The sequence below is a fragment of the Triticum dicoccoides genome, chromosome 1B, assembly GCF_002162155.2.
Source record: "Triticum dicoccoides isolate Atlit2015 ecotype Zavitan chromosome 1B, WEW_v2.0, whole genome shotgun sequence".
NCBI classification, from domain to species: Eukaryota; Viridiplantae; Streptophyta; class Magnoliopsida; order Poales; family Poaceae; genus Triticum; species Triticum dicoccoides.
This window is the reverse complement of record NC_041381.1, coordinates 387,971,699-387,987,935: the sequence shown is the minus strand read 5'-3', so window position 1 is coordinate 387,987,935 and position 16,237 is coordinate 387,971,699. Positions and strand designations below refer to the sequence as shown.

General features: G+C 50.9%; 3 protein-coding genes across 7 annotated transcripts in view; 1 reads left to right on the top strand and 2 right to left on the bottom strand.

Moving 5' to 3' along the window:
• LOC119336961 (SET and MYND domain-containing protein 4-like) overlaps positions 1–2,789 on the bottom strand; it is a 5,819-nt gene extending 3,030 nt beyond the window's left edge. The window contains exons 1-7 of one of the 4 annotated variants that reach the window (XM_037609052.1): positions 2,565–2,789; positions 2,320–2,454; positions 1,952–2,038; positions 1,475–1,546; positions 1,137–1,347; positions 937–1,055; positions 249–635 (exon numbers count right to left, since the gene is read on the bottom strand). In XM_037609052.1, the coding sequence (XP_037464949.1) occupies positions 249–635; positions 937–1,055; positions 1,137–1,347; positions 1,475–1,546; positions 1,952–2,038; positions 2,320–2,454; positions 2,565–2,693 (1,140 nt within the window). In that variant the 5' untranslated portion in view covers positions 2,694–2,789. Of the gene's footprint in view, positions 1–248; positions 646–936; positions 1,056–1,136; positions 1,348–1,474; positions 1,547–1,951; positions 2,039–2,319; positions 2,455–2,564 lie in introns of those variants that run through there. The other 3 variants (XM_037609059.1, XM_037609064.1, XM_037609072.1) reach the window with 3 other exon arrangements.
• A 66-nt stretch (positions 2,790–2,855) lies between these two features.
• LOC119336997 (hepatoma-derived growth factor-related protein 2-like) lies at positions 2,856–14,624 on the top strand. The gene is made up of 3 exons (XM_037609095.1): positions 2,856–3,719; positions 3,810–3,879; positions 14,270–14,624. The coding sequence occupies exons 1-2, from the start codon at positions 2,962–2,964 to the stop codon at positions 3,823–3,825; spliced, it is 774 nt and encodes a 257-aa protein (XP_037464992.1). The 5' UTR covers positions 2,856–2,961; the 3' UTR covers positions 3,826–3,879; positions 14,270–14,624.
• Positions 14,625–14,830: 206 nt separating this feature from the next.
• LOC119336989 (vesicle-associated protein 1-2-like) overlaps positions 14,831–16,237 on the bottom strand; it is a 3,774-nt gene continuing 2,367 nt past the window's right edge. The window contains exons 9-10 of one of the 2 annotated variants that reach the window (XR_005162954.1): positions 15,117–15,274; positions 14,831–15,033 (exon numbers count right to left, since the gene is read on the bottom strand). Coding sequence is in view for 1 of the 2 variants with exons in the window: in XM_037609083.1 (XP_037464980.1) it covers positions 15,170–15,274 (105 nt within the window). In the remaining variant the exon portion in view is untranslated. Of the gene's footprint in view, positions 15,275–16,237 lie in introns of both variants that reach the window. The other variant, XM_037609083.1, reaches the window with a different exon arrangement.

The window sequence follows — 16,237 nt, the reverse complement described above, 5'->3', positions numbered from 1 at the left end:
TAGAATATTTGAACTAGTGTGTGTGTGGGGGGGAGGCAAACACACAAAGTTTCATAACCTAAGCTCTCTCTCTAAAAAATATATGCTTGCATGTGCCAATCATGGGGGGGCCACAGCCCCCCCAGCAACACACTAAGCTCCGCCGTTGGCTATATATCTTGTTTTAGAGAGATACTTATGTTACAATATCTAATGCTAACAGCACCAGAAAATGGTAAGCTCGTATGAAAAATATAAGTTTTTTTTACCAAATTTGGACCGGAGATGGCAGAGCTCTTTCCAGTCAGCATTCTGCTGTCTATGTATTGTGCCATTAGTCGCCCAGCTAAAACTATATCAGCTGGCAAAACAGCTGCCCAATGGGCACCTCCACATTCGTGCCTATGTTCAGCAATCTGTTTAGAGTTCGGAGCCATGCACCCTGTAGAAGTTAGGCTCAGTATTCCAAGATCAACTGCATTACTGTTAGATTTAAGATAAGTATCTTGATTCCAAGAGATTCCGCCTACAGCTTGCTCTTGGCACTTTCTTGAACAATAAACTGGTATTGTACACAAGGGGCAGAACACAACATCTGCAGGTGCTTCACTAAAGCAATAATGGCAGTGAGTCTCCCGGCAAGATTTCAGGATAATCTGCATACAACTGTTACAAGTAAGAGACATACAAAACTTCAGCTTAAGATTATTGACAATTTTGCGAAAAACAAACACAACAAATAATTGCACACAAAGCACATAGAGTTAAATGCCTGGCTTCATAAAACAATCTTGTATTGTATGCACCTCAAATAAACACATAATTTAATCAATTCATATGTGAACCACACAAAAGATTTTGGCAACTTGATATGGCCTTCGAAAATAAATAGGACAACAGGAAGGTTGGGACACAGCATTTGGTGTATACAATTGAAGAGATAAATCTAGATCATACCGCAGCAAGAGGATCCTCAACATGAATCAAGGAGGTCGGAGGAATATCATTTGGAGATGTCATTCCTCTACCTTTGTTGGGCGTTGCAATACACTCAAGGACAACCTTATGTGGTTCTGCTGCCAGTTAGACAAATATTATCTGTCACTTAGTATTAGGTACAAATCCAAAAAAGTTGTATGTGTGCCCAAAGTTCCAACCTGTATGTGCCAATCCTGCATCCTTGCAATCACCGCTTGATCTTCCAACTTCGTTCACACATTGAGGCTTTAACAATATCAACTTCAACTCTTGTTCTATGTTGCTCTTCCCAGAAGAAGTCACTTCCATGCTCAATGCAACCTCTAGATCATGCATGGCAGATGAATAATTCTTCAAAGATGCATTTACCATTCCCCTCCTGTACCATGCCTGAAACACAGAAACAGGTCAAACTAAAACAATGATTTGACTTCCATGCTGGAGCTTGAATTCTCAAAAACAGAGAAACAAACATTACGCGTAAGTTGCATTGTTACAACTATCACACTCCTACTACCTTCGCATAATTAGGTGAAACAGAGATGGCCCTGTCGCAATCCCGCAGACACTCTTCCAGGAGGCCCAATTTCTGCAAAATTCAGAAAATCCATTAGAATATATGCAAGGACACCTCAGGAAACAGGAAAAAGCAAATCATTTTCGATTTCGCTACAATCAAACGTCAGATTTTTTAGCATGGAAAATCAAACGTTTTTATGGCAAATTTAGTAGTCGCGAGGATGGGACTTCCTTTAGCAAGCATGGCAAATCCGTGACATGTTCAGTTTTTGCCTGGATTTGCCATGCTTGCTAAAGCAAATTGCCATCCTTGTGACAACTAAATTTGCCATAAAAAACGTTCAATTTGCCATGGTTAAAAAAAATCTGACGTTAGATTTTTAACATTACGTTCAATTTTTCACAATGTAACTAAATAGGACAAGTTTAGTGCCTGCCTCCCAAGATTCTGCAAACAGATGTATCAAATACTCACATGCATAGTGGAGGCACGGTTGACATATAATGCAGGTACCAAGATATCATCAGTGCCATCAGAACTAATCGGGGCGTAACGCAGCGCCTGCAGAAATACAAACAAAAGAAAAGCCTATTATCACGAATTCAATAAAATGTGACTAAGAGGAACTGGGGTCAATTCTAATAAATCAAGTTGACACTGTTTTAACAACCAAACAAGTGAACAACCCCACAGACTTCACTGCTGAACAACCGAGTTACTTCTGCACATGGTTTGGAACAAAACCCTCTCTTTTTTCACAGCACAGGTGCAATGAGCCGCATTGACAAATTACAAATTACAAATTACAAATTTCAAGTCTGTGGTTACAACTTACAAATTACCTGTGAATAGAACCCAAGGGCTTGCTCGAACTCCCTCCTGGAGAAGCAGGCATTGCCCCGGCCCTTCAGCTCCGCCGCCCTCCCCTTGTCCTTGCGGCACAGCGCGAGCTCCGGGTCTGTCAGCTCGCCGATGACCTGAGAGATGGCACGAAACAATCACTGAGACCAGCGACCTAGCTACGCTGGTGGCTAGTGCCCCGGCCATGAGCACAGAATAATAGTGAAGCGGCGGGCTCGGTGGTTACCTGGTGGAATAGAGGGAGGTCATCGAGGAAGGCGAGAAGGAGAGAAGTGGTGGAAGGGAGGTCGCGGGTCGTGCCCTCGCCGACGGCTCGCCGGATATCGGCCGGCACCGCCGATTTCAGCCGCTCCATGGAAACAAAAAGCGGGGGCCGGAAGTGAGAGGGTGACGTCACAGCCTTGAACCCCAGAGACGGCAGTTGGGCTGTTGGGCCTAGAATTTCGATTCTGGCAGAAAAGGAAAAGCCGTCGGCCCGTGGCCCAGCCTCGTTTCCGGCACGGGCGCAAAGCAAAACCGCAACCCGTGGGGAACGAGGCTGCAAATCCCCAATCTCCCACTCGCCGGAGCACCCCACCCAACCGCCTCGGTCGTCGGCGAGGAACCTGCTCCGGTAGGCGGAGATGGGCGGGCACGGCGGGCTGAACATCCTGCCGCAGAAGCGGTGGAACGTCTACAGGTTCGACAACCAGGAGAAGGTCCGCGTCGACGAGGCCGAGGCCGCCCGCCAGGACCAGCTCCAGCGCGAGGCCACCCGCCGCCGCGAGTCGCACGCCCGCCTCGTCGCGCTCCGCCGCAACCGGGGCCTCCAGTCCGACTCGCCCTCCCCTCCCCGTGCCCCATCTCCACCCCCCTCCTCCGCCCGGTCCGCGGACCAGGTCGCCCGGCCGCGGCCCCCACCCCCTGCCGCCCGGCCCGCGGATCCATCCCCCGTCGTCTCCGACGGAGACCACATCAACCTCTTCTCCGGCGGCGGTGGGGCCGCCGACTTCGCCGCGCTTGCCTCCGCTAGCGGCGGGAGAGGCGCAGCTCGGGAGAGGGAGCCTGCGACAGACACTAAGCCAAACCCTAAGAAGCGTAAGAAGGAGGAGGAGGTTAGGACGGCGGGGCCTGACGACGAGAAGTACAAGCTGGGTTATGGCCTCGCCGGCAAGGGCGTGGCTACGCCCTGGTACATGTCGAAGCCTTTGGCTTCCTCCTCTAAGGAGAGGAGAGATTACGCCGAAGGCAACGGGGAGAAGAGGAGTGGAGGGAAGAAGAGTATCGAGGAGCTTAGAGAGGAGAGGAGGAAGAGGGAGGCCAAGGAGAAGGAGCGTGAGCGAGCCTTGCTTGCTACTACAGCAAGGAAGGAGAGGCAGCCAGACCGGGGGTACTCGTCGAGGTAGTGTCATTGTAGAAGGCACTTGTTGTGATTTCATTAATTTTTGTTGTGATTCCATCATGATTGTTTCTGTGTATTTCTTGGATGCAGGTATATGCGTCGATGATGCAAGGGTCTGTGTGATTTTATCTGCAGGATCTGCAATGGATGATTACTGGAGGTACGATATTTCAATACCTGTTTGGTTTTAAATTTTGGATTGACACAAAAAGATAGATTATAAGGCTGCAGTCCAAGCTTAAATAGAATCATTAATTGTTCATGTTTTACTCTCACTCTGTTTATGTGCATTGTACTGAGCAACAAGTTGGATTAATTCATGTCACATCATGCAATTACGTTCCATTGTTCTGATCCTGTGGACTTGTGCAAACAGAAAAGCAATTGTTTTCTTTTCTCTCGAATACGCACAAGCATGCGTATCATATATTGATAGAAGAAAGGGTGAAGAGACTGTTAGACCTTTCAGCCTGAGCATTGATAGATGTGGATGACACTAGGAGAGTTGGGACAATTTTCGTTGGTTTATTTCTCACACAATGCCATGCCAACCTGAGGGGTTGGGGATACATATTTATAGGCTGCTAGCCAGCCAAGGCATATGCTAAGATGCTGGTCTAAGATGCTAGTCTAAGATGCTAGTCTAAGATGCTAACTGACAGTCCTTGATGGTCAAGAACAGAACTCTATCCTAACAGCCAGTCCTTGATGGTCCAGGACTTTATCCTCCTAACTGCCACAAGGACCATGTGCTGCAGCCCCACAAGGACCCTAGTACACAGACTTATCCATCATTCTCCCCCTAAGTCTTGTACGTCGTCTTGTGGGAGAGTTGAATCATCCCAATCCTGGAGCAAAGTTCGAGGAACTTGACCCTCCCAAGGGGCTTGGTGAGCAGGTCTGCGAGCTGATCCTTGGTGTTGATGTAGCTCGCCTCGATGCTCCCTTCTTCGACACAGCTGCGGATGAAGTGATACCTCAGTCGGATGTGCTTGCTCCGTTCGTGGAACACGGGGTTCTTTGCCAGGGCCAGGGCGGACTTGCTGTCCACCAGGAGCTGCACCGTTCTGGTGTCTTGAACGAGAAGATCACCAAGCAGTCGAGCAAGCCAGAGCGCCTGAGTACAGGCGGTGGAGGCCGCTATGTACTCAGCCTCACAGCTGGACAGGGCCACCACCTGCTGCTTGACTGATTGCCAGCTCACGAGACACTTGCCGAGGAAGAGGAGGATCCCGCTCGTGCTCTTGCTGGTGTCGATGTCGCCGGCGTGGTCGCTGTCGCTGTACCCGACGAAGTGTGCCGCCCCAGGGCACCTAGGGTAATGGAGGCCGTGGTCGAGGGTCCCTGCTATGTAGCGGACGATCCTCTTCACTGCCTGCTGGTGTTCCGACGTTGGTCGCTCCATGAACCGACTGACATAGCCGACGGAGAATGCCAAGTCCGGCCGTGTGTGAGTGAGGTAGCGAAGGCTCCCCACAAGGCGTCGGTACTGCGTAGCATCCACTTCCTCCGTCGTGCTGTCGCGACTTAGTTTCAGCCTCTCCTCCATCAGAGTGAGAGCTGGATGGCAGTCGGTGAGCCCAGCTAGCTCAACGATGCGCTTGGCGTAGGCGGACTGTCGAAGCGCGATCCCGGAGTGGTCCTGGTGCACCTCAATCCCTAGATAGAAGGAGAGGAGCCCCAGGTCACTCATCTGGAACGTAGCCTTCATGTCTTCCTTGAACGCCGCCACCTCTGCATCTTTGGTGCCGGTGATCACCAGGTCGTCAACGTAGACGCCCACCAGCAGGGCATTTCCTCCACTCCCCCGTCGGTAGACGGCAGCCTCATGCGGGCTCTGCTCGAAACCCATCTTCTTCAGCGTGGAGTCCAGCTTGGCGTTCCACGCCCTGGGTGCCTGCCGCAGGCCATAGAGAGCCTTGCGCAGGCGGAGCACCTTGCCCTCCTGGCCGGGAATCGTAGACCCCGGTGGCTGATGCACGTAGACTTCCTCCTTCAAGTCGCCATTGAGGAATGCCGACTTAACGTCCATGTGGTGGACACGCCAGCCCTCTTGGGCAGCCAGCGCAAGGAGAAGTCGCACGGACTCCATCCGTGCCACGGGAGCGAAAGCGTCGTCGAAGTCGACTCCTTCCTGCTGCAAGAAGCCTCGGGCCACCAAACGAGCCTTGTGCTTGATGATGGCGCCGGCTCCATCCCTCTTCAGCTTGAACACCCACTTAAGGGTGATTGCGCGGTGACCTCGAGGGAGATCAGCAAGCTCCCAGGTGCGGTTTTGCTCGACCGCATCCATCTCCAACTTCATCGCGGCGCGCCATGCCGCGTCTCTCTTGGCCTCTGCAAAGGACCGTGGTTCGCCGTCTTCACACACGAGCTGTAGCTGCGCCTCCAGGTCACGTGGCACCAGTCCTGGCACCGGCTGGTCGCCGAGCACATTATCCATCGTACGGTACCGCAGCGGTTCGCCTCCATACCATGCGTCGACCCGCTCCTCGTCGTGAGTGAGCGGGGAAGCGAACTTCATCGGGTTGTGCTCTGCGTGAGCTGGTGCTGATGAAGACGAGCCCGGAGTGGCGACCGCCGGGGCTGGAGTATGCGGCGTCGCTGGTTGTGGTGTCGTCGGTGTAGCAGGCGCCGGAGTCGATGTAGTTTTGGGGGCCGGGGTAGACGTGCCCGGTGAAGAGGAGCTGCTTGCTCCCCCAGCTTCCTTGAAGTGAGCGTACTCGACAATGAAGTCGTCATACGTCGGCGTCGAGCCGTCGTCCACCGCCTTGTCCCATTGCCACCCTCGCCCTTCGTTGAACACGACGTCTCGCGCTGTGCGCACACGTTGTGTCTTTGGGTCGAGGATGCGGTAGGCCTTTGAGCCCTCCGCGTAGCCGATGAAGACTCCCGGAGTGCTCCTGTCGTCGAGCTTGCCGATGTGGCCGAGCTCCTTGGCGAACGCAAGGCAGCCAAAGACCCGCAAATGAGAGACCGCCGGCTTCCGCCCATGCCAGGCCTCGTACGGAGTTCTGTCGTCGAGTGCCTTAGTAGGAGAGCGGTTGAGGATGTAGACGGCCGTTAGCACCGCCTCTCCCCAGAAGACAGCCGGCATCCCTCTCTGCTTGAGGAGAGCCCGAGCCATCCCCACAACCGTCTGGTTGCGCCGCTCGACGACGCCGTTTTGCTGCGGGCTGTACGGCGCGGAGTAGTGGCGCTGGATGCCCTCATCGGCGCAGTACGACGCGAATTCAGCCGCCGTGAACTCGCCGCCGTTGTCAGTGCGCAACACGCGCAATTTGCGGCCGCTCTCCGCCTCCACACCAACCTGCGCGCGCCTGATGGCGTCCGCCGCTTCTCCCTTACTGCCGAGGATCATCACCCACATGTAGCGGGAGAGATCGTCGACGAGCAGCAGGAAGTAGCGTCGACCTCCTGGTGTGGCTGGCGTCATCGGGCCGCACAGGTCTCCGTGCACGAGCTCCAGCTTCTCGTTAGCCCGAAAACTCGCCTGTTGGGGAAAGGGGAGTCGTCTCTGCTTTGTCAGTACGCAGATGTCGCAGAACTGCTCCACATGGTCGAGGCATGGCAGGCCTCGCACCATCTCCTTGGCACTTAGACGCTTCAGGGCCTCAAAGTGAAGGTGCCCAAAGCGCTCATGCCACCGCCACGCCTCGTCGTCTCGACGGACAGCGAGACAGACCGGTTGTGCCACCTGCACATCAAGGACGTAGAGTCGATTTTCACCTCTGGGCACCTTGGCGAGAAGGCGACGCTGGCGATCCCAGATGCGTAGGACCCCATGCTCAATCAGCACGCGTGAGCCGTTCTCATCCAGCTGTCCCAAGCTGATGATGGAATTCCTTAGCGCGGGGATGTAGTAGACACCGGTGAGCAGCCGGTGCTCTCCCATCTTGGTGGTGAAGATGACGGAGCCGACGCCCTTTATCTCCACAGCGGAGGCATCCCCGAACTTGACGGAGCCTCGCGCATCGGAGTCGAGCTCGGCGAAGAATTCCCTTCTACCGGTCATGTGGTGGGTGGCACCGGTGTCGAGGCACCACCCCGTAGCCTTGTCCTTCCCGGAGCCATCGCCGAGAAGAGCGTGTGCTTTTGGCTCATCAAGGTGGATGAAAGCCTTTGCGACTGGAGTCGCCGAGGGTAGCTCAATGCTTGCATGCGCCATGAACAGAGCCGTCTCCTCCTCCTTCGCCTGTGCGACGTGAGCCTGGCCTTGTCGTGGTTGCCGACACTCATTGGCCCAATGGCCAAACCGGCCACAGTTGTGGCAACTGTTGTCTTGTGCCGGCCTGGGCTTGCCAGCGGCGCCGTCCTTGGCGCCTCCGCGGGCGTCACCTTCGGCACGTCCTTGTGCCCTGCCCGGGGGGCCTCTTCGCGCCTTACGCTGCTTGCTACGCTTGCGGCCGCCCGTCGAGGAGGAAGGCTCCCCCTTCTTCTTGTCACCAAGGCTGGGATCCCACTGCTCCCGAGTTAGGAGCAGCTTCCCGCCGGTGGTGACGGGCCCCGAGGGGGGCTGTGGCTCGTCGGTGTCGACGACCTTGAGTCGACCTATCGCCTCCTCGATCGTCATCGTGGAGAGGTCCAGCAACGACTCGATCGAGCGAGCCATCTGCTTGTACTTCTCGGGAATGCACCGAAAAAGCTTCTCGACAGCTCTCTCCTCGGTGTAGGTGGCATCGCCAAACTTCACCATCTTCTGCAGCAGAGTGTTGAGACGGAGAGCAAAGTCATCAACGTCCTCACCTGGCTTGAAGCCCAGGTTCTCCCACTCCTTACGAAGTGCCTGCAGGGTGGACTTGCGAGCACGGTCGCTGCCGATGCGTGCTGCGGCGATGGCGTCCCAAGCCTCCTTGGCAGTCCGCTTGTTGGAAAGCGAGAACTGCATCTCGGGCGGGACTGCGGCGATGAGGGTGTCCAGCGCCCGTCGATCCTCTAGGTGGTCGACGTTGCTGTCCTGGACTGCCTCCCACATGCGCCGCACCTGGAGCCTGACCTTCATGATCCCGGCCCACTCGACGTAGTTGGTTTTAGTGAGGGTAGGCCACCCAACACTGGAACCAACATCCCTGACCACAGTCCGGACCTCGTAGAGGCCGCGGTCCTGGTCGTTGCAGCCGCCGTCGCGGTGCGCGCCTCCACCTGGAGCGCGGGCGTGCTCGGCTGCCCACTGCGCCGTCCGCTCCTGCGCCACTTTGGCGCGATCTGCGTCGGCGCCGTCGTCCGCAGGCGCGGAGCTGCTGGAGCTGCCGGGGCTGCCGCGGAGTGCCTTGGCATCCGCCGTAGCCTCACGGGCTGCTTCTGCTGCTGCTGCTGCTTCTACCTTCGCCCTGGCTGCTTCTACCTCTGCTCTGGCTGCTGCCAGCTCCGCTGCAGCCAGCCTCGACACTCTTGCCGCCGCAGCAGCCGCTGCTACAGCCGCTCGCTCACGCTCCTCTGCCACGGCGCGCTCGGCCTCTTGCCGGCGCCGCATGCTCGAGGTAGCCGTGTGCTGAGAGCGACCTGCAGACATGGCTCGCTGCAGGGGGGCTGTTGCGTGAAGAGGAGGCTGATGAAGACGAGCTGCTGCTCGACAGTCCGGAGGGAGGAAGGTAACCAGAGGCAGACGGAGCAGCTGCTGCTACCGACTTGGGCTGCTCAGAGGAAATGCTCAGGGTGCAGGTTAACGAGGCTCTGATACCACTTGTTAGACCTTTCAGCCTGAGCATTGATAGATGTGGATGACACTAGGAGAGTTGGGACAATTTTCGTTGGTTTATTTCTCACACAATGCCATGCCAACCTGAGGGGTTGGGGATACATATTTATAGGCTGCTAGCCAGCCAAGGCATATGCTAAGATGCTGGTCTAAGATGCTAGTCTAAGATGCTAACTGACAGTCCTTGATGGTCAAGAACAGAACTCTATCCTAACAGCCAGTCCTTGATGGTCCAGGACTTTATCCTCCTAACTGCCACAAGGACCATGTGCTGCAGCCCCACAAGGACCCTAGTACACAGACTTATCCATCAGAGACCCATCCACGATTCGAATACAATGCGAAAAGGCAACACACCATGCTAATCCCTGGGATTAGAACCACACATACTACACACGAGAAAGAGAGAACTCGCCTTGCCCAAACTCCAGCCACAAAGGCGAAGAAGACGGGGCACAAAGCAAACAGGCCGCGTCACTATCGTTGCAAGCCACAACCAAATCACAACGACGACTACAGAACGGACTGGATCAATGTACCTCCCACCACATAGCACCTAGAGGAGTCGGCAAGTGGGTGGCAGGATCTAGCCGGACCTGAAGAAGATGTGCAGGATGCGCTGGCGATGGCATACATAGCGCCCTGGAGGCCCATGTCGTAAGAGGCAACCCACACCAAAAAAAAGACGCCCCAAACTCCAGCTCCGAGGATTCCACGAACAGCCAAGGCAGCGCCTTCATGAAGGTACCGCTGTCGTGACGCCGCCGCCTGTTCTGGGGAGCCGGAACAATGGTTTCCCTGGCGTTTGAGGAGGGACATGGTCAGGGCCATGACAGCGGCGCCCCCAAGAAGGACACGACACCCGCCGGCGTCGTTGCTGCCAGCAACGGCAAACCATGCAGAGATTTCGCCCTGGCCGATGACCGTGCGTAGAGTCCACCGCCATAGGAAGGAGAGATACGCCCATCAACGGTGGAGATAGGTGACATGGACGCTGTCGGCCTCCCCGCCACAAACGATGACCATGGTCGGCCGTCCTCGCTGCACGAAGCGAACACCCGTCGTCGCCTCCAGGGGGCGGGGGCGGCTCAGGCGATGTTTGTTTGAGGGTGTAAATATGCTCACACCAAAAACGAAAGAATCCTTCGTTGCAAATTGGTGATGAATATGTTCCATACATAATATTTAGCTTGTCCAACACCTTCTAAGGTGGTTTGGCCATATCCAACGGAGTCTCCAGAAGCACCTGTTAAATAGTGGGATTCTAAAATAGCCTCTTTGATTCACATGATTTTTAAAACACATGGATAGGCGTAGGCATCTTGATCAACAAGAGCCTCAAGTATGGAGTGGTAGACGTCAAGAGACGTGGGGACCGGATTATCCTGGTCAAGCTGGTAGTTGAGGACTTGGTTCTCAATGTTATCAGCGCGTATGCCCCGCAAGTAGGCCAGAATGAGAACACCAAGAGGGAGTTCTGGGAAGGCTTGGAAGACATGGTTAGGAGTGTACCGATTGGTGAGAAGCTCTTCATAGGAGGAGACCTCAATGGCCACGTGGGTACATCTAACACAGGTTTTGAAGGGGCGCATGGGGGCTTTGGCTATGGCATCAGGAATCAAGAAGGAGAAGATGTCTTAAGCTTTGCTCTAGCCTACAACATGATTGTAGCTAACACCCTCTTTAGAAAGAGTGAATCACATCTGGTGACTTTTAGTAGTGGCCAACACTCTAGCCAGATTGATTTCATCCTCTCGAGAAGAGAAGATAGGCGTGCGTGCCAAGACTGTAAGGTGATACCTGGAGAGTGTGTTGTACCCCAGCATAAGCTGGTGGTTGCTGACTTCCGCTTTCGGATTCGTGTCCAGCGGGATAAGCGTGCCAAAGTCGCTAGAACGAAGTGGTGGAAGCTCAAGGGGGAGGTAGCTCAGGTGTTCAAGGAGAGGGTAATTAAGGAGGGCCCTTGGGAGGAAGGAGGGGATGCGGACAATGTGTGGATGAAGATGGCGACTTGCATTCGTAAGGTGGCCTCAGAGGAGTTTGAAGTGTCCAGGGGAAGGAGAAGCGAAGATAAGGATACCTGGTGGTGGAATGATGATGTCCAGAAGGCGATTAAAGAGAAGAAAGATTGCTTCAGACGCCTATACCTGGATAGGAGTGCAGACAACATAGAGAAGTACAAGATGGCGAAGAAGGCCGCAAAGCGAGCTGTTGGTGAAGCAAGGGGTCGGGCATATGAGGACCTCTACCAACGGTTAGGCACGAAGGAAGGTGAAAGGGACATCTATAAGATGGCTAAGATCCGGGAGAGAAAGACAAGGGATATTGGCCTAGTCAAATGCATCAAGGACGGAGCAGGCCAACTCTTGGTGAAGGACGAGGAGATTAAACATAGATGGCGGGAGTACTTCGACAAGCTGTTCAATGGGGAGAATGAGAGTTCTACCATTGAACTGGACGACTCCTTTGATGAGACCAGCATGCGTTTTGTGCGGCGCATCCAGGAGTCTGAGGTGAAGGAGGCTTTAAAAAGGATGAAAGGAGGCAAGGCGATGGGCCCTGATTGTATCCCCATTGAGGTGTGGAAAGGTCTCGGGGACATAGCGATAGTATGGCTAACCAAGCTTTTCAACCTCATTTTTCGGGCAAACAAGATGCCAGAAGAATGGAGACGGAGTATATTAGTACCAATCTTCAAGAACAAGGGGGATGTTCAGAGTTGTACTAATTACCGTGGAATTAAGCTGATGAGCCATACAATGAAGCTATGGGAGAGAGTCATTGAGCACCGCTTAAGAAGAATGACAAGCGTGACCAAAAATCAGTTTGGTTTCATGCCTGGGAGGTCGACCATGGAAGCCATTTTCTTTGTACGACAACTTATGGAGAGATATAGGGAGCAAAAGAAGGACTTGCATATGGTGTTCATTGACTTGGAGAAGGCCTATGATAAGATACCGCGGAATGTCATGTGGTGGGCCTTGGAGAAACACAAAGTTCCAGCAAAGTACATTACCCTCATCAAGGACATGTACGATAATGTTGTGACAAGTGTTCGAACAAGTGATGTCGACACTGATGACTTCCCGATTAAGATAGGACTGCATCAGGGGTCAGCTTTGAGCCCTTATCTGTTTGCATTGGTGATGGATGAGGTCACTAGGGATATACAAGGAGATATCCCATGGTGTATGCTCTTTGCGGATGATGTGGTGCTAGTTGACGATAGTCGGACGGGGGTAAATAGGAAGTTAGAGTTATGGAGACAAACCTTGGAATCGAAAGGGTTTAGGCTTAGTAGAACTAAAACGGAGTACATGATGTGCGGTTTCAGTACTACTAGGTGTGAGGAGGAGGAGGTTAGCCTTGATGGCCAGGTGGTACCTCGGAAGGACACCTTTCGGTATTTGGGGTCAATGTTGCAGGAGGATGGGGGTATTGATGAAGATGTGAACCATCGAATCAAAGCCGGATGGATGAAGTGGCGCCAAGCTTCTGGCATTCTCTGTGACAAGAGAGTGCCACAAAAGCTAAAAGGCAAGTTCTACAGGACGGCGGTTCGACCCGCAATGTTGTATGGCGCGGAGTGTTGGCCGACTAAAAGGCAACATGTTCAACAGTTAGGTGTGGCGGAGATGCGTATGTTGAGATGGATGTGTGGCCACACGAGGAAGGATCGAGTCCGGAATGATGATATACGAGATAGAGTTGGGGTAGCACCAATTGAGGAGAAGCTTGTCCAACATCGTCTGAGATGGTTTGGGCATATTCAGCGCAGGCCTCCAGAAGCTCCAGTGCATAGCGGACGGCTAAAGCGTGCGGAGAATGTCAAGAGAGGGCGGGGTCGACCGAATTTGACATGGGAGGAGTCCGTTAAGAGAGACCTGAAGGATTGGAGTATCGACAAAGAGCTAGCTATGGACAGGGGTGCGTGGAAGCTTGCTATCCATGTGCCAGAGCCATGAGTTGGTTGCGAGTTCTTATGGGTTTCACCTCTAGCCTACCCCAACTTGTTTGGGACTAAAGGCTTTGTTGTTGTTGTTGTTGTATAGGAAAAATACATGATTGGAATAGTATGTCCTCTGGGACTCCTATAGGATTCAGAAATTATAGAATTTGGATAAAAATGTATTTGATGACATGGGAAAAATAAAAGAATTTTACATTAAGTGGATGTAAATTTCCCTCCAAAATAAGGTGCAAACCAATACTTAGAAAATTTCCTAAGGACTCCAATCTTACGAATCAAACAATTTATGTAAAAAAAATTCTTGAGGAATCAAATCCTAAAAATTTCCTTTGAATCAAAGGAGCCTAAGTGTCAGGGGCGACCAAAGTTGACAGGGAGGAGGCGGTAAAAAGGGAGTTGAAGGATTGGATAGTACCGAGATAAGTAGAGAGTTGGCTATTCATAGGACTACATGGAGATTTGCAATCATGTGCCGAAACCTTAACCTAGTCTATTATGCTTCGTTTACTTTTTGTTTCTTCTCTCTTTCGTATTTTGGTTTTTCCATATGTTTCTGTTGGGTTTCATATCTAGCCTAACTGCCTAATTATCCTCCTGCAAATTAGATGTTGTAACTTAGTAAGATAGTTTTGCAATGGTAAGCATCGTATGTTTACGGCAATTTGCTGGTAATGCTGCTCCTTTGCTGATGCTTGAAAATAGAAATTTGTTGAAATTTTCTGTTGGTAGTTTGTTTTATGATCCTGAACTCTACTAGAGGAGCGACAGTCAGACCATTTGCAGATCTAGTTTAGTTCTTTTGAAGACAATCAACTTTTCTAGTTTAGTTCTTTTGAAGACAATCAACTTTTCTGTTTGCTGATCTTTTTCTCTATTACTCAGAAAACCGAAGATGGACGTCACTAACTTGCATGCAAATATTTTGAAAGATCAATGCGGAGGCAAAAAGCCACGGCTCAAGTGCCATTGGATGAACTTTCAAGCAGTTCAAGAATATCTCAATATAAAGATTCATTAGTGATTAGCTTGTGTATTTTTTTCTACTGCAAGACAAGCAAGTGTATTAGTGTAGTGTGCCGATCCTGCAATCACGCCGTCTGTTCTTGTAAATTTTATCAACTCTTACTTGGTGTACACAATTGTTTGGGGTACAGTCTGCACTTTGTAAAAAAAACGCTCCAATGTGTTGCACTATACTGCTAGAGTTGTTGCTTTGGACTTTCAAAGTCTGCTACTATCTCTGTTTTTTCTCAAATATGGTGCTAGATACATCCATTTGAGGGACAAGTTTTTTCGGACGGAGGGAGTACCAACCAATTCGAGTAGCCAAATTTTCTGAGACAAGGGACTGGTTTGAGGAACCTATGAACGATATTGTAAATTTTCTTATAGACGATGTAACCATTATTACTAATAAATAAAGAGGATGTTTATTTCAAAAAGAAAAATCAAGCAAACGTATATTTAGATTTGGACAGGTACTGTTTGGTACATCCACACTGAAGCTGACAATAAACAATTCATACAATCAAGGGCAATTAGTTAATATCAATAGTTACAATACATTATGGATCAAATTAGATGCCACTCCACAGGACATGCCCCATCAATTGGACATTTGCAAACTTCGTCAAGCTTGGTTTGATCTGAAGTTTCAAAAAGGGGAAATAAAAATACTGTTCCCTGTAACCTTGGTAGCTGGCCGACGACGAACACCACGAGATGTTACCTTTTATTTACTGTAGGAATTAAATCATTAGACTGAACATGAAACTGAAACCCTCATTTCTTTACAAGATAGCCCAGAATGATGCTAAGCAGCCCACACACCAGTACAAATATCAGCGAGAATCCTCCTTGTTTACTGGCATCACGCCTTACTAGCTCCTGCATGTTGAAGAGGCAAATGTTTAACATTCAGTTTGTAGAAGGATCAAGGTGGTTGTGGATATGAGAATTTAGATGATCAATTCTTCCAGCAAGGACTCTAACTACATTTTGCAGTCTAGACTTTGCATCTTAATTGTTCAAATAAAATCAGTTATGGTGGAAATCGTGAATTTTTTTTGGTTCCTCCATTAGCACAGTATTTAGTTTAGGCTTGCAGAAATCAACTAAAATACATTCCGGATGCAGCAGTCCGATCGTGCTACGTGCTAAATCTTAATGCACCGGTTTGATCATAATCAGGGAGCTCTCTTGAGGGAATTTCTGAATTGAGAAGGAAGAAGTAGAAGAGACAGAATCATCTTATCTCTTTATCTTGGAACATCAAGAGGATAGGTTCCATCTCTTCTTCAAAGCTACTCCCTCCGTCCCATAATATAAGAGCATTTTTGACACTACCCCATAATATAAGAGCATTTTTGACACTACTGTAGTGTCAAAACACTCTTATATTATGGAACGGACAGAGTATTTTTTTTATCTACTAACAGCAGGGAGTGCCCTGCCGTATTCCCTTCAAAGAATAAAATGAATTTTCTGGGCAGAGCTACTCCAGTTCTTTATATCAAATTCTTCAACCATCTACTGCTGCGAAACTGTATAAGTGCCTACTTCACACTATTGAGTGTATAAGTAAGCATCTACTATTGTTTCCCATCCATATTCTAGTGTAGGCGCGTGATAGTTCAGGCAACAAAACTCTGTTGATATAATATGGGTATCCCTAAAGAATACAGAAGTACACGCAATGTTGAACAAACTGCACAACTTAATGGTGTATACTGCCACACATATGCAACTTGGACCCTTCAATAGTGTTTTATGTGTATGTTCTACAGGAACATTTACTTAACTTATGTATTGACATTATAGTTGGGTTACCTAAACAACCGCAATACTTGG

Bases quoted from the DNA above. Each gene is read 5' to 3' on its own strand.
- LOC119336997 (XM_037609095.1), top strand. From the start codon at position 2,962: ATGGGCGGGCACGGCGGGCTGAACATCCTGCCGCAGAAGCGGTGGAAC.